General features: G+C 50.8%; 9 protein-coding genes across 9 annotated transcripts; 6 read left to right on the forward strand and 3 right to left on the reverse strand.

Moving 5' to 3' along the window:
* Positions 1-293: 293 nt before the first annotated feature.
* Positions 294-1334, forward strand: AA0111_g10051 (hypothetical protein; the record flags this gene model as incomplete). The annotated part of the gene is made up of 2 exons (XM_028643758.1): positions 294-639; positions 709-1334. The coding sequence occupies 2 exons, from the start codon at positions 294-296 to the stop codon at positions 1332-1334; spliced, it is 972 nt and encodes a 323-aa protein (XP_028502436.1).
* Positions 1335-1382: 48 nt separating this feature from the next.
* AA0111_g10052 (hypothetical protein) lies at positions 1383-3209 on the reverse strand (the record flags this gene model as incomplete). Its single annotated transcript, XM_028643759.1, has 1 exon — positions 1383-3209. The coding sequence occupies one exon, from the start codon at positions 3207-3209 to the stop codon at positions 1383-1385; it is 1827 nt and encodes a 608-aa protein (XP_028502439.1).
* A 901-nt stretch (positions 3210-4110) lies between these two features.
* On the forward strand, positions 4111-4969 carry AA0111_g10053 (hypothetical protein; the record flags this gene model as incomplete). The annotated part of the gene is made up of 3 exons (XM_028643760.1): positions 4111-4264; positions 4319-4800; positions 4847-4969. The coding sequence occupies 3 exons, from the start codon at positions 4111-4113 to the stop codon at positions 4967-4969; spliced, it is 759 nt and encodes a 252-aa protein (XP_028502438.1).
* Positions 4970-8007: 3038 nt separating this feature from the next.
* On the forward strand, positions 8008-10403 carry AA0111_g10054 (hypothetical protein; the record flags this gene model as incomplete). The annotated part of the gene is made up of 2 exons (XM_028643761.1): positions 8008-9889; positions 9958-10403. The coding sequence occupies 2 exons, from the start codon at positions 8008-8010 to the stop codon at positions 10401-10403; spliced, it is 2328 nt and encodes a 775-aa protein (XP_028502433.1).
* A 397-nt stretch (positions 10404-10800) lies between these two features.
* AA0111_g10055 (hypothetical protein) lies at positions 10801-12415 on the forward strand (the record flags this gene model as incomplete). The annotated part of the gene is made up of 3 exons (XM_028643762.1): positions 10801-10992; positions 11044-11395; positions 11532-12415. 3 exons carry the CDS (start codon positions 10801-10803, stop codon positions 12413-12415), a joined length of 1428 nt encoding a protein of 475 aa, XP_028502411.1.
* Positions 12416-12832: 417 nt separating this feature from the next.
* Positions 12833-13811, reverse strand: AA0111_g10056 (hypothetical protein; the record flags this gene model as incomplete). The annotated part of the gene is made up of 2 exons (XM_028643763.1): positions 12833-13433; positions 13492-13811. 2 exons carry the CDS (start codon positions 13809-13811, stop codon positions 12833-12835), a joined length of 921 nt encoding a protein of 306 aa, XP_028502435.1.
* Positions 13812-15043: 1232 nt separating this feature from the next.
* Positions 15044-15997, forward strand: AA0111_g10057 (hypothetical protein; the record flags this gene model as incomplete). Its single annotated transcript, XM_028643764.1, has 1 exon — positions 15044-15997. One exon carries the CDS (start codon positions 15044-15046, stop codon positions 15995-15997), a length of 954 nt encoding a protein of 317 aa, XP_028502434.1.
* Positions 15998-18072: 2075 nt separating this feature from the next.
* AA0111_g10058 (hypothetical protein) lies at positions 18073-20087 on the reverse strand (the record flags this gene model as incomplete). Its single annotated transcript, XM_028643765.1, has 2 exons — positions 18073-18999; positions 19392-20087. The coding sequence occupies 2 exons, from the start codon at positions 20085-20087 to the stop codon at positions 18073-18075; spliced, it is 1623 nt and encodes a 540-aa protein (XP_028502432.1).
* Positions 20088-21035: 948 nt separating this feature from the next.
* AA0111_g10059 (hypothetical protein) lies at positions 21036-23009 on the forward strand (the record flags this gene model as incomplete). The annotated part of the gene is made up of 4 exons (XM_028643766.1): positions 21036-21365; positions 21551-21925; positions 21991-22077; positions 22164-23009. The coding sequence occupies 4 exons, from the start codon at positions 21036-21038 to the stop codon at positions 23007-23009; spliced, it is 1638 nt and encodes a 545-aa protein (XP_028502431.1).
* Between the last annotated feature and the right edge of the window lie 519 nt (positions 23010-23528).

Raw genomic sequence — 23528 nt, forward strand, 5'->3', positions numbered from 1 at the left:
CGTCGGAGAGACCATGGCGATTCCCGACGTCGTGGGCAGCGCTAGCTAGCGGGAATTGCAGTTAGTGGGGAAGAGAGCTGACGTCGTACCTTGCAGCTTCCCCCGCAACCACCTCCAGGCCCCCATCTCTGCCAGCCGATGTGTCGGACAAACAACGCATACATGACACCAGTATCACCACCACTAAACTGTCCCTCTCTTCGCATACACAGTCTGCGAAGAAGAAGACCGCCCCCCTCGGCACCGTGATCCCCCCGCCCGTCACCGTGATCCTCCCCACCCTCATCCGCAGAATGGCCACCACGGCCGCCAAACCCAGCGCCGTCCCGCCAAAAGACCTCGAAAGCTTCCAACAGCACCTCGCCAAGTCAACGCGCATCCTCGCCCTCTTGGGCGCAGGGCTGTCGGCCTCTTCCGGCTTGCCGACGTTCAGAGGCGCTGGCGGCTTGTGGAGGACGTATGACGCGACATCACTGGCCACGCCGGGCGCATTCGAGCGCGACCCAGGGCTCGTGTGGCAATTCTACAGCTACAGACGACACATGGCACTCCAAGCCAAGCCCAACCCCGCCCACTACGCCCTCGCAGAGCTAGCGAGGAAGAAGGACGCCTTCATCACGCTGAGTCAGAATGTCGACGGTAAGCATCGTACCCCGACTCCTTCTATCGTCATGGCGTGTATAGCTAATGCGACTACCAACCAACCAGGCCTATCGCCCCGCGCACAGCACCCAGCTGAGAAGCTCAAGTTGCTGCACGGTTCCCTCTTCGACGTCAAGTGCTCGGATTTCTTCTGCAATTATGTCGAGAAGAATAACTATGCCGATCCCATAGTCCCCGCTCTCGCTATACCCACCGCCGACGACGGCTCCTCTGCACCCCTCGACCCCACTACTACATCCGCCCGCGAACTAGACATTGCAGACGTCAACGTCGCCATTCCTGAATTGGACTACAACCACCTGCCCCACTGCCCCAAGTGTCAACGCGGCCTCCTCCGTCCCGGCGTCGTTTGGTTCGGGGAAGCCCTGCCCAACAAGGTCATGGAGGATGTCGATGCCTTTGTGTCGGACAGGGCGGGTATCGATCTCATCATGGTCATTGGCACGAGTGCGAAGGTCTATCCCGCGGCGGGCTACGTCGACTTGGCCCGCAGTAAAGGCGCGCGCGTGGCGATTATCAATATGGATTCTAATGACGTGCCTGCGGGCGGACTGTACGACGGCGACTGGTTCTTCCAGGGCGATGCCGCGCAAATTGTGCCCGAGTTGTTGAAGGGCGTTATTGGCGAGGTTGATGTGGAGAAAATGGGCGATGCTGCCGACGAGGGTTAAGGGAGGTTTCAATGCCAGAAGACGTCTTGGAAGGCCAACAAGTATTGCTCATTCAAGTATAAATTCATCTGCATCGTCTTCACCCCAAGTGACCTCTTCGCCGCGCATGACGCTCTCAAAGTAGCACTGGCCTATCAAGCGGTAACGTCCACTCTGGAGGCGGCGCAACACGAGCGGTACTTTGGAACCGTGGACAATACAAATCACGTCTCCCTCGTGGGCTGTTATATGCGCAAGCCCTAGTCTCCAATCGCGGCTGACTATCAGTTGTCTTCCCCAGGCTACACGGGCATGGTCACGCAGTCTAGTCGCTCGTTTCCCCATATCATCATCATCCATCTTGGGGCGATCCGTCGTCTCGGTGTCCTCTTGTTTCACCGGGGACTCAAGGAACCAGTACGTTGCAGCCAACTCGTCCATATCAGAATCTAGCAAGCCTTCGCTGCAATGCTCTCGTAGCTTCTGGTTCAGCGTGAAAGAGCCGTCGGCCAAGATGACTTTCAGAAGACGCACTATCGGCGGGGCTGTCGTATCGTTTGGCCATGTCTTCTTCAGGAGATGATGTAAACGCCGTATGTTGAGGTAAGAGCAAACATCCCATCCATGGCGATTCGCAAGCGGCTCTCCACTGCCCCGGGAGAAAGGGAACTTGTGCGCCACCTCGCTGATAATCTTTCCCCGGACTACCAGATGCGATGCGGGTAGACCACTGGATTTCCTAGCTTTGTGCGCCATTCCAGAAGCAGATTTGAAGTACATCCAGCTCCGAGGAAACACCATGGGTTCAGCCTCTAGTCTTCTCGACCAATCTGGCACCCAGGACGGGAGGTTCGGCCATCGACTCTCATCACCTGCTTTTCGGTGCAACATACCAAACAGATTCAAACTCTCTGTCGCCTCGCAAATTGTGCTTGTCGCTATCACAGGCACAACGCTCCAGTCCAGATCGTAGTCGGGTATGATGCGCACACGGGGATCTCTCTGTAATCCCAAGAAGGAATAGATGATATCATGCCGACTCGTCGTCATGCATCTCGGAGCAAAGATGGACAGTGAGTGGTAGAAGCAAATTGCTGGGTTGTGCGTTCTCTTACTCCGGTATCGCTCTTGTTGTCGCAAGCGCATGATCTCATTCAGCACGAAATATCCGGGATGCTGGCGTATACTACTGTATTCCGTTTGTACAAAGTAACGTTCTGCAGCTCTGTGATGGACTACAATGGCCCAGAGGTCCTCGATGGAGAAGGTGAAAGGGCCGAGGAAGCATGATGCTTTGGGAGGCAATACAGCCTCTTGCACCACCCACGCCCTGGTAAACCACGTCAGTGCTAGTAAGAACCGGACAAAGGATTGCGCATCAGGTTGTTCCAACCGAGAGGACGAAACGCGCGTATGATTTGTCTTTCGCTGAAGTTCTGGGGGTAGTCCGTCGTTGAAGTAGTATGCCAGGTATCCGGAGTGGTGCACGTCTTGTCCCAGCCAGATCATAACGCGTTGGCACTTGCTGTAAATCTCGCCCATAAGAGCTACTTGCTGATTGCGGTCGGGGATGCTAGCCTGGTCGATGCATAGCTGGTCGACCCAAAGGTAGCACGTCTGGCAATGTGGGCGAAGTCGCTCAATCGTGGCGCGTAAAGTTGGAGTGACTGGAACCGATGTACCGAAGCTGAAATTGAAAAGGCATGATTTGATCTGCTCGCCCCATACGTACGAGACCGTTTCGTATGCGGGTGGCGTATCCAACGATACATCTACAAGAGTAGGCGCTAGTTGACATTGAGAATCGACGTCTTTGGGTAGTTTGAGGAGTCTGATGCGACGTGCAGCGAGAGGCTTGTATGCGTAGGTAGCTGTTGTAGCTAGATGAAGCGCCATATCTCGAAGCGAGGGTCTGTGTCAAAACCATACTCGACTGTAATGATGCGATGAGTGCGAATGGTGGTTGCTTGACTAATACTGTGCCGACCTGTCTCGCCGTAAAGTTGATTGTCCCTGCTCTGCAGGCGATTCGATGCACTACTATGCACGCTTGCGCAGACGGGAGGTTTGCCAGTTCGCTTGCCCCACTTACCTAACTCGGAAGGTTAACCAAGATGTCGATTACCGTAGCATTGGCGTGAAGAGACCAGCTCTTTCTATGAGGCTCTTTGGTCGTTGCAGCAATTCTGATGGCTAGTCTGACAATACCAGATTGAAGTTTGATAGCTGGGTGAGTGGGCACGCGACTCCGGAAGCAGCGCGTTCGCTAGCGCCTGACAACCGTCAATCTACTTCTCGTCATTGCATTTGTTCTCTCAGCAAACATGAACATATTAGCCAATACTGTTAGCAAAAGAGCAATGGAGAGAAGTCATACAAAAAGAAAAAGTGCGCCAACGCACGATAGAAGTTTTGAATGTCGCCATGCATCCGAGCCACAACGTCAATTCGCACTACACTCTCTAGCATCTGTCTCTACAATGATTGTCACATCGGTCCTCGCAATATCCCTTCATTGATGGCTGGTGCGCAGTGCCTGCTTGCGAGAAATTCCCTTCTCATAACCTGTGGACCGCGAAGGTGTGAAACGCCTAGGTGCCATTATACGCGTATCGAACGCTAATCGTATTCGCCAAAGCTTTCGGCTCGTGCTAAGATCATGGCCAAGTAAGGCTACTTGATGAGATCAAGGATATACTCAAACCTATACGAGCTATTATAAGCTCTCTAGAGTCAAAGTACTTCTAATAGGTTGTGTTCGTCTCTCGAACATCTACATCACCACAATCCCATCACTATGATCTCGCCACGCGCCTCGTTCCTATCTGCCCTTTTTGCTGCATGCCTAGTCTCAGCAGAGTCAGGCTGCCGTTGTGGCGACCCGGCTTTTCTCGCGATCCCTCGTATCAACCTTCCTGTGCCGGAACAGATCAGACCATGCCCTGCATACAGTAGGACTTTTGTCTTAACATTGCTCAAAAGATCCGTACTAATACCGATTCTAGAGCTAATTGATGCCCGTGGATCAGGCGAGCCACAGGGCGTGTCACTGATGTTTCAGAACGTCATCTCCGATCTTCTTGTCAACAGCACCGACACTGCCTATCAGGCTGTGGTGTACCCAGCCGATTTCGACCAGAACGTAGCCTCGGGCGTTCAAAATCTCCTTGACCTCATCGAGTATGGTCTGCAAGACTGTCCGGACCAAAAATATTTCTTGTTTGGATATTCGCAGGGTGCTACTGTATTACAGCAAGCACTCGCTCAGTTGAACAACAAGACCTTGGAATCTGTTCAGAGTGTCATCATGGTCGGCAATCCGTATCGATTGCCTGGCAGAGTGGCGAACGTCGATAGCCAGGGCCGAGCCGACAACCGGACTGCGTATGGACTCTTCGCTGTTCAGGCTATGGAAAGCAACGGCACTATAATCTCTTACAACGACGATTTGGGAATGACTGGCAAGTTCCAAGACATTTGTCTCGAAGTAAGTACCTTCTACTGTCTCTAGATCCCATATCTAACACGTATAGAATGATATTGTATGCGCATTTGATCCCGAGTGCGAGTGCCAGCTTGCGAGCGATCACCTCTCGTATGGTCTAGCGAAATCTGTTCAGGATCGAATCTTTGATCATGTTATTTCTCGCTCCTAGCACAGCACAGGAACAGGTCCGAAACTTTACACCCTTACAACTCGTTAAGGGGCGTTTCTAGTGATAGAGCGCAGCTCGGCCTTACATCTCCCTCTGCTAGTCGAAAGAAATGTTCTTCTTCTCAGACAAAGAACCTCAGACGCCTGTAACGCTAGTGACGACACAGGCTCTCGCGTCGCTGTATAATCTTATAAAACAGAACACTTTAGAGCACGCAGCGCGTAAGAAGGCACGTGCAAAATCTCGGAAGCGCGGCACAAATATCCTTTGCCTAATGTGCTCTCTTGCGAGAGCGAAAATAATTCTTGTCCGAAATCAACAAAGAAGCCAAAGTTCGCCGATCGACTAGATCATTCGTCCTAGGCAAGGCAAAGGTGATGGGTTGACACGACCTTGAGGTGGCACGAGAAAGCCGTGCGGCGAAAGATAAAGTGACAGCCGGTAGGGGCAAAGGGAAGGGTAGCCGGGAGCGTAAGTGTGCTGTACCAGAGGCGTATGTGGCAGAGCCAAAGGCTAAAGTGGTACGGATGAGCACAGTCCGCAAGGCAGCAAAGGATAAGGACCCAGCAGTGCCATAGAGGGCCCTGGTGACGCGGATGCATTGAGACAATGCGGATGTGCATACTATACAGTGCTTAGTGAAATCGGCTTCCCCTCTTGACGCTGTTGCGGCAGAATTTGCGAATGGCTATACGGCTGTCGTATTGCGACTGCGTGGTGTTTCGGACGTGCCTCGACAGTGCGGCCTGCGGCAGCCGACTAAACGTCGTTCAGCGGGGTTGGTAAGCTGCGTGGGCTAAGCGGGCTGAACAATAAGCAGCTAACAACAAAAGCAACCCAGCACCCTCTTTTGCCTTAACTACCAGCATGTTGCAGCTACAGTGCAGCTTAGCCTTGCAACAGCCCTTAGGCACGAAGCTGCTACACATCCTCTGTCCTATACTACATATCCTTTAGCCCTACTCTAAAGTAACGCGATGCGACAGTTCCTAGGTATCAGCTCGCAGAAGAGCAAGGCTTGTAGTCTCTTGGTCGACCGCCTACATTTACCTTTCACACAGCAGACTCCTGACACGGGATATGAGTAGCTGTTAGCGATGAGGGCCACGTGCCATGCGCCACGCGCCACGCGCCACACAACGCAGACGTAAGCACTAACGACACATCAGCATCAGGGTGGCTTGCAGTGTTGCGATCTGGAACTTGCAAAGTAGTGTTGCACTTGGTGGCGGCTGCTAGTATTGCACGGAGCCTACTCCACCGTAGGTGGCGGAGCCGAGACCCAAGTCCGTCAGGTTGCACAACCTTGGCTTCAGCTCCTCTTAAGAACTCTGAATTGCGACACCCTGACCCTCCTCATATCCCAGCATTGGTTTGGGAACTCCAACGGTCAGCGTGCAGAATGGTACGCTGGGACCTTCAATTTCCATGGGATACGAGCTGACAAGTTGTTCGCGCAGTCTCTCAAGCAACTCTATCCGATACTTCCACAAACAGATGATGCAGACGAAGTCGTGACATATGTGGAGTACATTTTCACCCCACACTCGATCAGATCTGGGCTTATACTGTGCAAGCATAATTGCAGTTCACGGTCTCAATCCGCGAAGCTCTTCTTCGCACGCAGCTGACACGTGGGAGAAAGAAGGTCATTCATGGCTGAAGGAATCTTTACCAAAACAAACCCCGAATGCTCGAATCTGGATGTACTCCTATAACTCCACAGTTGTATACGGCAAAGACAAAAGCAGCTTTGTTCAGAAAGCAGACGAGTTCCTTGAGAGAATCCGAGTCAAACGAATCCAGGATCCAAAGCGGCCATTGGTGTTGATTGGACACAGTCTTGGAGGCTTACTGCTCGAGCAGGCGCTTGTAAATGCCCATAACAACCCAAAGTATACACATATCAAAGACGCAACGTACGCTCCTTACCTATCTACATCGAAATTCTGATGGAAGTCTGACTCTTTACTTAGTGCAGGTCTTGCTTTCTTTGCTACACCACACAATGGCGGAAACCCAAAATTATTAACGCTGGGGAACATCACTTCGAAAATTGCCAGGGGCACTGGGTTTGAGCAGAACAAAGACGTCCTGGAAACGCTAAAGGATGATTCCATCTTCACTGGTATTCTCCAAGAGCATGTAAGGAAAACGTTACCCTCACTCGTTGCATTTCAACATCTTCTTAAAAAAGTACTAATCGCTCGTGACCGTTCAGTGGAGACAGCAGATCCTTCAATACCAGATTGTCTCTTTCTGGGGAAGTGACGATAGCGTGAGTCTCTCCATTATTTACTCTTGTAGCGTTCTCCAGCTGACGTTTCCCTTTTTCGCAAGATCGTATCCGACAAAAGCGCAAAATTCGGGACTCTTCCAGGCAATGTCGAAAATGTCGTGAAACTGGCTGGTGGTCATAGCGATATTTGCAGATTCAACCCCAAGGATGATGTGGACGCTGATAATCTCGAACTTGTGTTGTGTAACATCAAAGAGCTCTATGATATTGCTCTCCGGGAAAGTGAGTCAGAAAGTTCCAAACTGCCCACGAAACTCCCGGGGCTTCAGTTTTTATCTGAGGCTTCGCAGGCTCATCGCACCAACCCCACTGTAGCGGATGATGATCTGGAGAGTCGGCTTCAGCGTCTGCGAGAAGGAAATCTTTCAGCATCATAATTTTGGCCAATAAAACTCTTTCTGTCGGCCTGCAACTCTATCGAGTTGCGGAGGTTACTATCAAAGACTAGGAAACTGTTCACATGGACACCAATCATGTATCGGCCTGCTGTGTGTGCGTTTCTTGGAAAAACACCCATTTTTGAATTATTCTATATGATTGTCGAGAATTATGCTGATGATAGAAATAGGTGCCGTGGCTTTCAACACTCGTAAGTGCGGTTCTTTATAAGCCCTACTTGTGTCCCAGTCCCATGATGCATTCAGACTCCAGAGTATCCTTCGATATCATGCTTTAGTGCTTTCAGACAGCTTTGGAATAACTCTTCGCAGATGTACTAGAAACCCTTGCATTCGAGAGAATGACAGCAAAATATCAGAGGGTTGCCAGTCCACATGAGCACACATTCGACTGGATTTTTGAAAAGAACGGAGACTTTCGTCCACTGGATAACCATCTCTCATCCATGACTTTGGAAAGCGACGAGAACAAAAGCTTTGAGGAGTGGATGAGAAGCCAGACACAGAAGAAGAGCAACATGAAGAACCTTTACTGGATCGTTGGCAAAGCAGGATCAGGAAAATCGACCCTAATGAAGCATGTTTTCCAGCATCCAAAGACGGATCAGAGCCTCTCACATTGGAAAGGGACAAGTCAGCTTTTGAAGGCAGCGTACTTTTTCGAACGCGGGCAAAGCAGTGAGGAACGCCTCTTGCAGACATTGCTCCATCAGGTTCTCGCCCATGACCAGTCAATTATTGTCAAGGTTTACAAAGAGCGCTGGGAGCAGTTTTCAAAGTTCAAAGACATCCGGGAGAAGCGACCTGATCCACCTGCGAAAAGTAAATTCCCAAAATTTGACAAGAATGGCATTGATTTGGATATCTTGGGACTGGACGATCTGTTCAATGCTCTCAACAGGACTGCGAAACTGATCTGTGCTTCTACCAAGCTGTTCTTTCTTATCGATGGCCTCGACGAGATAGTTGGCGTTGATGAGAGCTCCTCGGAGGACCAGAGGACAGCCTACGAAAAGTGCCAATCACTCTCAAAGATCATTTCGGAAATTGCGAAAAACGAAAACATCAAGATCTGCATATCGAGTCGGCCGCATCTTGGGTTCGAAGACGAAGAAGGGGGGCTAGAGGGATGCTCGAGGCTAGAGTTGGAGAAAGTGACTGGGCCAGATATTACGTGCTATGTCGACTCGCAGCTTGGTCAGAATAAAGGCTTCGCTCAACTAGCGAAAAACGATCCCCAAGCAGCAGATGAGATATGCCAAGACATCAAAGACAGGGCCTCAGGCATGTTTTTGTGGGTTTCCCTCGTTGTCAAGCTACTCATAGATGGTATAAACCACCGAAGTCGGCTGCATGACCTAAAGCACAAGGTTCGACTGCTCCCAAAAGAGTTGACCGGAGAAAGTGGGCTATACATGCAAATGCTGAGAAGCGTCGGACATGGTCAATTCCTTGAAAGAGCGAGGATAATCTCAATCCTCGCCCAGTCCTTTCAGATAGACATCGCCCTCAGCCCGCTTCTACTCGACTTCGCAGAAGAGGTAGACGCTATCGAGGATCTGATTGAGGAAAAAAATCTGAAGAAATTCAATGCAGAGCGTAGCTTGCAACGAGTCAAAGACAGACTAAAAGGCTGTTGTGGAGGCATTTTCGAGGTGAGGAGTATTGCCCCGCTGTCCAAGAACGGAATGACGCATGACATTTACAACGATTACGTTGTGGATGCGGTACACGGAACTGTCTGGGAGTTTCTTGCCGAACCTGAAGCCGCGATGGAACTAAGCAAGTTTCCACCCGACATGTCTGTACTTGGTCCCCGCACTTCACTTGTCCGAGCGGCTATTTTAAGTCTTCATTTTATTCCACCCACTGTCAAGAAGAATCGCAAAGAGCGAAGCAAGCTCTGTCTCGATTTAGTCAGCAGTTTGTTGTTCGCTGTGGAGTACTCATTCTCGTGGAACCAGGAGACAGGGGAAGATCAACACGCATTAGGACAATGGGAAAGAGAAGGTGTTCAACTCTTCAGCAAGCTGATCTCTGTGTTCGATCAAGTTGGTAGCAAAGCACATGAGAAGACACGAGGCTTCTTCGAGAGTTCAGGAAGACATTGGATCTACCTAGTGGACGAGAAACTGTTTACCTACTTTGACGACTACGAGTCCTATATGATATCATGGCTCCTAGAGGCTCGCATTATATTCTGTGCCGAGTATCTCTTGTTCGGTTTGTACCCCCTAAAGACACTCGCTCTTGTGTGGATGCGGCCCAGCTAACAACACTTTGGTTCATAGATGATGAGTACAAGAAGGTTTACAACAAGAACAAATCGCCAATATCTCATGCGATATTCCAATATCTGAACATAGAATCTGCAACCGAGCTTGAAACACGAACACTTCGACGCATCATCTGCCGACTCTTGCAAGAGAAAAGACACCGCACTATAGTAACATCGCCGTTCAAGGAAGGGGATATCAGGTATAAACCACTTTGGGTGGAAATAGTACAATACAACGACTTCGAGCCAAGCGCAACCGCACACAGGATTCGCTATCTTGAGCTATTGGAACTGTTAATTGAAAACGTCCCAAACCTTTTGGAAACACCACTCGGAAAGGCACGCAACGTTGCAAACCGACTGGTTCTCTTCGATGATGTTGCGGATAAGAGGAATGAGATACGTCAGATGATCGAGCCGACCTTGAAGAAGCAGGAATCTTTATGCATTACTATGTAAAGAGAAAAGCGCGATAGCAAGCTACTCCAGCATAGAAATGTTAGGTTCATTTTCTGTATCAAACCTAAGCTAGTTATAGCACGGCAATCAACGTAGAGAATTATTTTGTAGTGCTTTCTATTAGGCGAGTTCCGCACGCCTATCTCATCCAGACAGAGAGAGGTGTTGACGCATGCAAGCTTGCTATGAGGAGTAGGTAGCCATGATTGGGCTCTGAAACGTTAAAGTATGATCACTGCTCGAAAGGGTGCCGCTACGCCGCGATGAAGAGTGAAGATGAACACACGACGCACTTCAACAAGAACCTCGCACACAACGCGAAAAAATTGCCTTTGTAATACCTCTCCCAAGCTTGGCCCTCACTTTTTGCCCACTCCACACGATGGCGAGCTTCGAGATGATCGCCGAACTGGCAGCGCGGCTCCGCCACCTCGCTGATGGCATATCAACCAACTGCAATGAAGACCCTCGCGAAGAGTCGAGGAATGCACTCCGAAAGGCTGTAACGGAGTTGGATCAAGGTGTCGTCAAGAGCCACTCACACGACGACTCTTATGTGCTGGTGCTGGTTGATGCGCATAGCTACCCGGTAGAGTATCAAGATGAACACCCAAGTGATGCTTACTAACACGACCTTTAGTTCAACGGCGACATCTTCTATCGATCCACCGACCAGAGCTACCCCGCCCTAGATCGTGACAAACCATTCAACATCAAGAAGAGACTTCATGAACCGATTCGGAAGCACTTGATCGATGCATCCTCCTCAGCTACACCTCACAAGAGCACGAAGGAGCACTCATTCAAGGTCTCGTCCTCAGCGACACTTGGCACGTCTCGGATCGTGGTGCGCGTCTACGCCAACACCACCAAGCTAGAGAACGATCTACTTCGCCCTTTGAAACAGTTTGCTGTTCAATTATCCTCCATGGATTCCGACTTTGACTTCCTCGGCGTTGGAAATGAGGCAATGGTGGAGCTCAAGGTCGTCGGTCAGTGAACACACTCTCTACCCCCCAAGCTTGGCCTAAAAGTCCGCGCTGTAACAGTTATAAAGGTTGCAATGTAGACAACCACTGATACCTTCGAAGCAATATTCATAGTTGGTCTCAACACTGACCTTCTTAGATGCTTTTCAGGCAGCTCGCAAAGGCCCAGACTGCAAGCATGTTTTCGTCGCTGCTTGGAAACGCCCAGGCTACATTTCGATGCTACAAACGCACTCCGAGAATGTCACGCTGATCCAAGGACACGGCATGGGAGCAGGTGCCAAGTTCATCCCTCTAACATGCGCTGTGATTAGCATCCCAGAGGTGTTCAATAAGCCTCTGGAACAAGACCTCTTCTTGTCACTCACATCTCACTCAACTGAGAAGCACATCATCACCGCAATAGTCAGCGACAAGGTCTCTTGCAAGGATGGTCACTGCGGGCGTTCACATACTAAAACGAACCCTGACGACATGGGTGAGAAGATTGTGCTCAGACCGTCTACAAACATCCTACATCAGCCAGGATCCTTACCACGAGTCCACGAAGCAATTGCTGGTCGTATACCCGTCAATGCAAAGGGACAACGTCTTGACTACTACACCCAAATGCCTTCTACTAGTGATTGGCAGGACTACATGTGGAGAATTGGAAAAGACGTCAAGCCTTGTCGATCGTTCCATCTCGCGAACGGATGTAGCTTTGGAGATAATTGCTGTTACGGTCACTCTTATATCAGCCCCCAAGTCGTAGAGGCATTCCAATATACAGTCAAGAGGATACCATGCTCTAGGGGAAGCCATTGCCCTGTTATCGACTGCATCTATGGCCATATCTGCCAAGAGGCTAACTGCATCACGGACGGCCTGACATCATGCAGCATGAGGAAGTTCCATGGCGTGGATCTTGTGTTCGCATCGTGGAAACAGGGCAGATATCTTTCTGAATTTGCTACCGGAGGTTCTTTTCAATTGCCGGAAACACACGTGGAAGAAGCTTCAACTGAGTCGTTCTTGTTCTAGAATTCCGAGTATGACATCAGTGGCCGGAAGCTGGAAGAGGGCGGCATAGCCGAGGTGGCTCTGGACGTCACATTGAAGAGCGTATATCTACGAGCTCATTATGCTGCAAGTAACATCCCGTAAGATTTCATTGAGAAACTCGTGGGCGCCGAGGCAATTAGGATTAGACGTGAATGCTGAAATTTGTTCGCCTCTGTGCACGAGCGAGGTGCCTGATGGCGATAGGTGATGAATTTTTGACAGGCCATAGATCAACAAGCAACAAGCAGGACACGATAAGCGTCAAAAGGCAATGATGTGATGCCATTATCGCGTATGACGACTATGAATCGGATGCTAGGCAAATATCGCTCACGAGACACGCGACCAAAGATTGTACCAGTCTGTGCGGTGCTATCGCTAGACTACATCTGCGTCTCAACTGTCCGCCCACGATTCCTTTAGCAAGACTTTCACACTCTTCGTGGCGATATGTGGAAACCTCTCGTTCAAGCTTCCTTCATGTCTGAAGTTGAAGAAGCCGTTCTCAAAAAGTACACCAAACATTGCACACATACGCTCGAGCTTCTCTTGCGGGAAAAACGGGTGCAGTTGTCTCTGACTGGGCAGTGCTGTTGAACGACCCTTTTGTAAAGCTGTTAACGAGTCGTGCTTGGATTCAAACTTGGTACCCTTTGTCTCCTCGGCCACCATGAGAAACTCATTCCACGTCATCTTGTCGCCGATGATGACCGATTCTTTCTCCCACCTGGCAGATGATAGCAATGCAGCGATAAAACGCCCCACGTCAAAGCTATAGCTGAAGACAACGGGCACATCTCCAGATCCGGGAATGGCGGCAGCGTTTCCAGCCATGTCGATTACACGAGGTAAATTTCCCAGATAGGACTTCACCTTCGGAAACCCGTAGTAGTCCAGGAAAACACCGTTCGACACTGCAGTGTACTCCAAAGAGGTGCTTGCGAGGATTTCGAGATAGCCGCTCTTCGCGCTCATCGTGGGGAGAATGGCCGCAGCTCTGGGAACTGTGTTAACATTCGGCTCAACTTTCTAGGCTACCAAGTAGGAATGCTTACTCTGGCGAACAGGGTATTCCCCAAATACTGGGGATGTATCGTATAGTCTTTTTGGAGCTCTCCGCTGCTTTAATAAGTGCGATTTCAGAGTCTGTGCCGAACGTAGAGCCCAAGGTGGAGATGACGGTGTCGACGTCGTTGGTCTCGAGTTGCTTGACGATGCTATTGACATTGTCGTAATCGGTAGCTAGTATACTGGCTCCATGTGCATTTGAGGTTTGCACGTCAGACTTAAGGTCACAGTTAGGGACATCTGAGTTACTGCGCTGTGGAAAGGATACTTGCCTTGCGGCTGAGAATGAAAACCTTATAGCCCCCATGGGCGATAAGCTCTTCGACGATAGCGCGACCAAGCTTGCCTGTGCCGCCAGCAACTGCAATGGTGCGAGAACTCATGTCTGTTTTGTTTTCAGCGAGAAGAATCGCGCAGTCAATCTAGCCTAGCGCTACAATCTGGGGGTGGAAAACCGGCTCAACTCTGTGCTTGTAACTTGTTTAGCAATGAGAGACGAAGATATCTAAGTATAGCACAGGCGCGCTATATAGTTACATCACATCAATCGACACGATGCCGTCAACTTGAATTGTTGAAATGGTCACGCAACATCACTCCTCTCATCGCCCGACGACCGAGATCTGCTGATGAACCAGGCAGTGCACGCATTGGTCAGCTCTTGCGCTGAGAGATGTTTAATGCCGACAGTCTTTGAGATTAGTTTAGTGAACTGAAGTTCCGTTAAGTCTCGGCGTTGTCGTTGTTACGATGGTGATAGTGACTATGTAATCAGGGATGGGTACAGAAGTCCAGGGTACATAGCAGCTAGACCAAACGCGGTCTAGTGGAAGTGCAACCGCAGCCGGAACTTCTATTTCCACGGGTGCGTGGCCTCCGCAGCCCACATACTAGGTACACTCAGCAGTCAGAATATCCTGGCAGCTTATCATCGCTGGTACAGTCCCCACCCTTTTAGACAAGACACGTTCGCCACGATGCGATGACATTCATGGACCTGCTCACAATCACCCCGAGGCGCGAGACGTTCGCGTTTTCGTTGTGTGCGACAACGTCATCTAAAAGCAGTGGTTTGTCAGCCATTTTCACTGGCAGGGTTGCGCACTCAACGCGCTCTCGTCGCATGTATCATTCTGCGCCAGCCTTGGCTCGTTGTGACTCGCCCAATCGGATAACGCTGCGCCGAACCAGACTAGTCCATACACCGATCGGTCAACATGACAAGTTGCTGACTGGCTCTTTCGCTTGTCGGGCAACTAGCTTTTGTCCGAGACCGAGCAGGGCGAAAGTTGGGTAATCGGGTGGGCAATCATCGTTGCTGTCCGAAAGGCATAGCATGGAGTTGCGTCGTCAGCTCGATGCATTCGCTATGTTAAGGCGCATGTAGCAATTTTTGTTAAATAGCCCACGTCGGGATCGCTGGAGGACATTCAGTATCTCAAGCATCAGCACTCTTCAAGTCGCACTTCATTCCATCTGCAACACAAATCCATTGTCGCAATCCAGCAACTCGATATCGCATTCAGACAAACTATCAAAATGTCCTCCAAGAAGATCATCACTGTTTTAGGCGCCACAGGCAACCAAGGTGGTTCTGTCATCACAGCTCTTCTTGCTCATCCCGAGATCGCCTCTCAGTACTCGATCCGTGGTATCACGCGCGACACTACGAAGCCCTCAGCCCAAAAACTCCTGGCTAAGGGAGTGGAGCCCGTCAAAGCCGATCTCAATGACCCTTCGTCCCTTCAAGCCGCATTTCAAGGTGCCTTCGCCGCTTTTGCCGTCACCAACTACTGGGAGACAATGTCCAAGTCGACGGAGATCACCCAAGGAAAGAACATTGTCGACGCCGCCATCGCTACCGGAGTCAAACACCTCATCCTCTCTTCACTCCCCAACGTCACGGCCCTAACAAACGGTGCTCTCACCAACGTCGAGCATTTTGATTCCAAAGCCGAAGTCTCTGATTACGCGGAGACCCAGAAGAAGAAGACGGGCATGTGGGTCACACACTTCATGCCTGGGTATTTTATGCAGAACCTCAAGAGCACCATCAACAAGGATCCGGCCACTGGCGCTTCCATGATGACACTCCCTTGGGACGCTACTAGTACACAAATCCCACTCATCGACATCGTTTCCGATGCTGGCAAGTACGTTGCTGGTGCCCTGGTCCTCGGGGCTGGTGCCGATGGTGCTAGAATCCAAGCTGTTTCGCAATGGGTCACTCCAAACGAAGTGGCTGCCACTGTATCCAAGGTCACTGGCGACAATGTGACCTTTATGGAGGTACCCAGAGACGTATGGGAGGGGTACCTACCGCTTCCTCCTCTTGTCAAGACTGAACTTGGAGAGAACATGACCTTGATCAAGGACTACAGCTACTATGGAAACGACGCTCCTGCCAAGCAGCATGAGTACAGCAAATACGTTGAGGCTGTATCTGGCCAGAGCTTGACTAGCTTCGAGGATTTCGTCAAGGCAGGGTTCTAAGGTGGAATTGTTGGGCTCTACTGCTAGTGATGGTTACGTGAGGCAGCTGTGGTATCTTATTCCACATTGATATTATTAGCACCCGACTCTATAGCTTAGTGAATTGGACGTCGATTACTCTATGCACTTGATCGCAACCAGGAACTTTGTAAGTGACAACATCCTTTTTCCTAATGACCGTCTTGTAACCTGTGAAAGAAAGAGACAAATCATGCTTCCACCGCCGCACCTATGCCTTGTGCAATGTCCACGAACTAAGGTCGCAACCGACCACCTGCCATCAATCGTAGAGTAATGTATACAGACGCAACGACAATTGACGCCACGACTGAGTTTAGCACCGAGTTCGTAGAAAACATTTCGTTCGAAAGACCCCAGAGAGCGACTCCTGCAGCGACTCCTACTGCTGCACAAATAAAGACTTTTGTGTTAGCTTCGGTGGGGGTGAGATCAGCGCGCTGCGATTCAACTAGAGGGGCCCGCGATATGACAGTTCTAACATGGCTGATCGAGAGCTGTGCATCGGTCGGTTCATCCGGAATCTCATCCGGCCAGATGACTTCTGAGATATCTGAATCCTGGCTTGGTCGTCGTGAGGACATATTGACTGCGACAGTAGGAGACAGAAGCGTAAGTGCAGCTTCATGGTCAGTGAGCGAAGTCGTGTGCTTTTGAAGAACCGTTGCGTTTGCTACGGGCTCATCTAATCGCTGCGAGGTAACCTCGTGAGATGGCCTTGTGCGCGAGACTATAGCGCCGGCTGGACGACCCCGGGTCAACGCACTTCTACTCCAACGCTGACGACGCAGATCGGTAAAACCAACGTTCAGCTCAACAATGATTCCTCTCTTTTGGTCATCACTAGAGAGTTGATCGGCATGTGCAGGTTTGGCGTTGACGGGTTCTCTAGCTTTGGCTCGTGCGAGGATGTTGCGGGGCGTCTCTGGTGTTGTATCTGGCGCAATGTACGGAACCTCTATTAGTACGGCATCTGCCACAACTATGCTGCAGTGTGGAAGAGATGGCCTGGATTCTGAGTCTCAAGGATTCCACTAGCCTGTTTGCTTTTCCGAACATGGTCGATATTCCAGGGCGCCTCGCTCTTTCCAAGGTTTTCCTGAGGCGCTGTTCCGGTTGGCGACAACTTACGAGCACTAGTTTCGGATGAAGATAAGAATCGATTCGACGGATTTCGTTCATGCAGTGGGGTGGTGATGCTAGGTACGCGTATGAACCCTGACGCAACGGCTACCGACATGCTACTGTTTTCGTGATGTAGCTCAGGAGTACCGGCCAGTATCCAACTGTCCTGGGTTGCATGAGAAAAGTTTCCAAGTAAGTACGAGTTTGATGCTCGATCACTCCTACGTGTCGAGCGCTGGTCAGGCGTAGAAAAGGCTCTTGTATGGGCAATGCTGCCGGCACTGGCCGACAGATCGCCCCTGGGGACTTTCATCAGGCTGAGCGATGGACCAGCTAGTAGTGCACGACCAAATGACCGGGCGCGACCAAGGTACCCATATGTGTAGAGTCTCTTCGATGAGAGTCGAACAGCTTAGACACCGAAGGCATATATGGGGGCGGTGATAAGGGTATGTTAGGATTAGTATGTTCATCACCACATGGAGAAGACTCGTGTGGTTGACATTCGCTCGCTTTCGGAGATGGAGCAAGGCTTAGTGATAAGTGCTGATCAACAATGATGTTGATGCCTCTTGGTGCCGAGGGCGTGCTTGGGTTGCTGCGAGAGGTGACCGTTATGGACCGAGGCAGTAAGATGTTGACTGATTTCTTAGGAAATGGACCATGGACTTGAGTCGCATTACGGCCCGGCCGGCTTGTGTACATAGGCGAGCAGTATATCCATGAAGGCATGGGGGGAGTGGAGGTAGGGGGATCATGGGCACAGGCTGACCTTTGCATTGACCACGACTGCTCGAGTCTTTTGCCTTGCGCCAGAAAAGCCACTACATTCACTGCACCGACTACCACTTGCTGACATATATACGGCGTTGAAATAGAGCGACTAGCGAGTCCCTGAGACGTCGCCTCATGCTTTGCAATCCCTCCAATGTTCACACCAACACGATAGTCTGGTCCTGGAACGCGGCGTCGTGCATTGCTTCGCCATGCATAAATTCGTCAAAATGACAGTCTCCAACAAGCTCGTAGTATCCATCAGGTGCTTTGGCAGGCTGGCAATCGTCCTTGAAAACCAAGTTTCCGTCTTTCATGAAGGCTTGCTCATCCAAGGGTATCAGCGTCCCTCTTTCTTCTTGATCAAGACAGACTGGTCGAAGAATGAACGGTAGATCTCCTCCATGCAATACCCACACCTCGTCACCAACACAAGCATTCGGGTAGCAGAGACCCTGACTACTATCACCCGCCTTGAAATAGCGTCTTCCGTATGCCACAACAGAGATCATCTGGAAAAGTGCCTGATCCATAGGTTGATAGACTCTAAACCACGAGAAAAATTCATCCAGCCATTCCATCGTTGCAGGAGTAAACCTGGTCCACTCCCACGGTGAAACGTGTACGTTGTGTGGTATACTTAACCCTCCTAGCAGCGTTCTCCAGAACCTCACAGATGTCTCTGGATATTTGCTGGAATCATTAGGAGAGTTGTTGTAAGCATGGTTATCTGCTAAGCTATCCATGACATCCCAATTGAGCGCGTCTAGGGTCCATTGTCTGAGAACCCTGCTCACGTCTCTTATTATAGGACTGAGAAAGGTCTCCTGCGAGATAAAATTAAGTCTTCCAACTCTTCTGCCTACAATCTCAAGTCCCAAGTGGCTCGCGTCCGATTCTCCTAGTGTCGGATGAGCCATAAGCAACACGCGTTTCGATTTATGGCCATCGGAGGCATCGAAAATGTTGGAATGAACTGGATGGTAGGCGAAGTATCTTTTCAAAGCATAACCGGAAAAGGTAATATCGACGGGTGCATCGAATTGACGCGCCCATGATGCCCACTTGCCCGGTCCTGGTCCATACTGATGTCCTGTCAGGCTCCCAATGTACCTTTTTCATGACAAAGCATGTGGCATGTAGCACGCAAGAAGACCTCATGTATAGACAAAGTATAGTCAGGCTTGAAAGTGATATCACCAGCAATCCCCAAGAGTCCATACACGTTGTCGCGAGGGTCTTGACATTCCCGATAGCTATATTGCACATGTTGTCGCTGCAATTCTGATCGCTGGACATCGCCATTGTCGTACCTTATGCGCCCGTTGGCAAGAGATAGAAGTACAAAAAAGAAATTTTCCAGTGAGGCGTAGAATTTAGGAGGAAACTGAAGTGCAGTATCCCTACAACAATTTACGATGTGTTCGTGGGCTTTGAATCCACAGTCAGCGATTGTCTGAAGCGATGTGGACCATACATCATAGGTCAATATGCCTTTCGTAGGCAAGACCGCTTCTTGAACTGTCCACATGCGCGACCACCATGGGCTTTCCATGACAGCCAAGAACGCTTCGCGAATTTCGGTCCACTTATCATTGACCTCGTAGACCGTTGTATCGCGCCCACAGTCATTCTCGGTACGGAAGCAAGGCCACTCGTATATGTGTTGACCATTTGCCAGATTGCGTATAAGTTCGAATAGATCCACTGTTCCAGAGTTGCCGTCTGCTGAGTCGCTCGGTTGGAACGAGGATTGTGTAATGCCGCACTTGGAGCTATCGCATCCCAACCAGATCCGTACTTGGGCGCAGTCTCGATATATCTTGCCCATGAATGCAACTTGATGCGACTTTTCGGCTGAATCCGATTGATTGATGCAAACAGCGTCTACCCATAGTGTAATATCGATTTCCACATCCCGTAAGTGACGCAGCGCCTGCTCGAGGTTCGCAGTAACTTGAATGTCAAAGCCGTCAACCTCGATTGACTCGGTGGTGGGAGTATCGCCCCACGTGTACGACAAAGCTTCATAAGAAGGCTTGTCGCGAAAGCTGACAGTTCGCAGTGTGCATCGAATAGGTTCGGACACGCCACCAGCATGGACGATAAGAAGGCGCAAGTTGTCGCTTGCATCGGGCAAAGTATCGTAAATGGGGTAGAATGATGTTGACATGTCTGTATTGATGTCCGACACTTCCTTGAGAGACGATCACCTCTTGAAGTTGCAGCCTTGGAGGGGAGGCCGCCTTCCACGTGCTTACTCCACTCGTGACATTCCGCTTGAATGAGACACCGAAGCGCGCCACATCTCAGCCTCGCGCAACTATCCTCAACTATTTCATTACTTCATCTCTCACCCGGATAAATCACGTACACATCCATGCACGCCGACCTCCAACTTCCTCGTCTTATCAACCCAACACAGTCGCGTAGTCGATCCCTGTCCTTCCCCGCCCTCCCATCTCTTCCCAAAACAGCATGTTTACCAGTGCGCACGGAGACAAGGCGTCAGCAGACTTGCTCCACCCCCAGCGCGAAGCAATGTGCAAGGCTAGTTCCCACGATACACCTGCGTGCACCTGCAGCAAAAGAACGGCCCACTAGCGCTGAATAAGGCGGCAAGTCCGTCCCGACTAGCTCACCCCTTGCCTCATCCAGAGGCAATGATTTAGCCAACGCCAATGGCCCTCCAGTAGTCGCACATGTCAAACTCGGGCGTCTTGCGACCGCGGATGCGATAAGAACGACAACAACGACGGCTTTGATTGAACAGCTGGTTCTGCAATATTGGTGCGCCTCGGAAACTCGCGGCTATCTGTGCACGTATCGATTGGGCGTTGTTATCACTGGGACTGCGACATTCAACAAGAGACGGGAACCGTTTTGTGCGCAGCGCGCACGCTGGAGAAGAACAAAGTTACCCACAAATACCAACCTTACATCCGCTTTTCACAGGCATTTTGACCTGCCGTGGGAACTTACGGCCACCGTCGTTCATTGGTCTTGGCCTGAGCGATCTATACGCCGCTTATATATATCGAGGGACGGGTACCCTTTCCGCGCAGCGCGTCCTGGAAGTCCAAGGAACGAAGTCGTCGGCTAGAGCATCCGTATAACGACCATGGCCGACTTATCGCACACCCAGACCCATGATGCCATGCTCAAGAATGCCGCGCATCTTTCCGAAGACGCTGCACTGGACGACGAAGAGCTAGGCATCTCGTCGTCTTCGCGACGAGTCGACTTTGGAGGAGATGGGACTACCGGCGGCATTGAACATGGCGGAGGAGATGGAGATGAGGCACGTGAGCAGCGGCCGAAACATAAGAAGAGAAGATTCGGGCTAGGCAAGAAGAAAGAGAGTTATAGCCATACGCACTACAAGGTGTACAAGAGACGGTGGATTGGCTTGGGACAATTGGTGTTGTTGAACATTGTCGTTAGTTGGGATGTAAGTTGACTTCTTTGCTTCTTCGCAGCTGGTACGGAAAGGGTCTTTTAGGTCAGGGTCCCGCGCACGCTTTAAGTACCGACGGAGCTACTGACGCCACTATGACCAAATGTTCCAAAGACGACTTCTTGTCATTGGAGACAACGGGGGGCGCGAGATATCACTTACTAACAATCAATCACTAGTGGCTGACCTTTGCCCCCATATCCACCACATCTTCCCAATACTTCAACGTCCTCGAAAGCACCATCAACTGGCTCAGCACCGCCTTCCTCTTCGCTTTTGCCGTGTCCACCCCACTAACAATCTACCTCCTGCACAAGGGCCCTAAACCTTCCATCATCGCCGCCTCCATCTTACTCTTGGCGGGGAACTGGATCCGGTATGCAGGGACCAAGACAAACGTGTTCAGCGTGGTCATGGTGGGACAGATATTGACGGGACTTGCGCAACCTTTTGTGCTAGCAGCGCCGACGCGGTATAGTGATATGTGGTTTACGGAGGGAGGAAGGGTGGGGGCTACGGCGTTGGCGAGTTTGGCGAATCCGTTTGGAGCAGCGGTATGTTATGCACTTTGAATAATAGAGGTAAGATCGCAAAAAGACATACTAACGTGACACAACAGCTTGCATCGTTGATCAACCCATTCCTGGGCGATGTACCGACTACAGTGTTGATTGTATCGTGTATAGCAACCGCAGCATGTATTCCGGTACGTCTCCCCCTTGTCCTTATCCTTATCTCCATACATACTTCCCCAAACCCAAGTCCGGACCTGTTATTAAAATACAAAAACAGTCATTCTTCATACCCGCCTCTCCCCCCTCACCACCCAGCGCGTCATCCGCCATAAGCAAAACCCCCATCTCCACCTCCCTCAGAACAATGCTACGCACACCCTCCTTCTACCTCGTCTTCTTCACCTTTGGCATCTACACCGGCTTCTTCAACGCCTTCACCTCTCTCCTCAACCAAATCCTGTACCCATACGGCTACACCGAAGACGAAGCGGGTATCTGCGGCGCCGTCCTCATCGTCGTCGGCCTCGTCGCGTGTGCCATCACCTCGCCCATCGCCGACAAAACGCACGCCTACCTCCTCGGCATAAAGATTCTCTGCCCGATCCTATCAGCCGCGTATCTAGCCATGATCTGGGCGCCGCAGACACGCACTATCGCAGCGCCGTATGTGCTCAGTGCGGTGCTGGGCGCGTGTTCGTTCAGCCTGCTGCCTATTGCGCTGGAGTACCTGGTCGAGATTAGCTTTCCTGCTTCGCCAGAGGTGTCGAGCACCATCTGCTGGGTTGGCGGGCAGGTCTTTGGCGGTATCTTCATCGTCGTTATGAATGAGCTTAAAGACGGTCGGCCGGTGGATCTGGAACAGGTGCAGAAGGCGGGTAGGGGCCAGGCGGCTGAGGGAGGGGATAGACCACCTGGTCATATGTTCTGGGCGTTGGTTTTCCAGGCCGTGGTCTGTGCATTGGTGTTGCCGTTGCCGCTTATGTTGGGGGTGGAGCGACTGGGGTTCGCTAGTAGAGAGGGGAGATTGAAAAAGGATGTCGATGGCGATAGTGTTGTTGTTGGTGGTGCTGGAGAGAGGGGTGATGTGGAAGTAAATGGTGGGGTTGCGGGAGCGGAGCGATGACTACTTGAGGATATGGATTCTGGTGAGGATTACGAGAATGACGATGACAACGACTATGATGAGGGATACTCGTCGTAGGCTAGGATTTTCCTTTGGTCTGGGCTGCTTGGGAGGGACTGGTTTTTTTTCCTTGGCTCTGTCTTTGTCATGTACGTAATGGGATTCATGTCCGCATATGACCAACACGCTGTGTTACAACATGTTCTCGATGATGTGTACCAATGTTTGACTCGAGCAAGATACAAGTACAGTGATATTCTAAACACGGGCTCTAATATGTACAGTCATCCATTGCATGTGATAATGTCTTGATGCTTGCATTCATTTCCGAAACGGCTACGTTCCAACTACCTGCTACCAACACATGGGTATTCGCTATAGGAAGAAGGACGAGGATCGGCTGGGGGCGGTTTACTTGAGCTGAGCGAAGAGCTTGGGGGCAGCGCATTGGGATGCGCAGTGGGCAAGGTGGAAAACTGTGGTTATATTAGAAAAGGGAAGGGAGGGGGTGGGGGTGAC

The sequence above is a fragment of the Alternaria arborescens genome (assembly GCF_004154835.1).
Source record: "Alternaria arborescens strain FERA 675 chromosome Unknown contig_31, whole genome shotgun sequence".
NCBI lineage: Eukaryota > Fungi > Ascomycota > Dothideomycetes > Pleosporales > Pleosporaceae > Alternaria > Alternaria arborescens.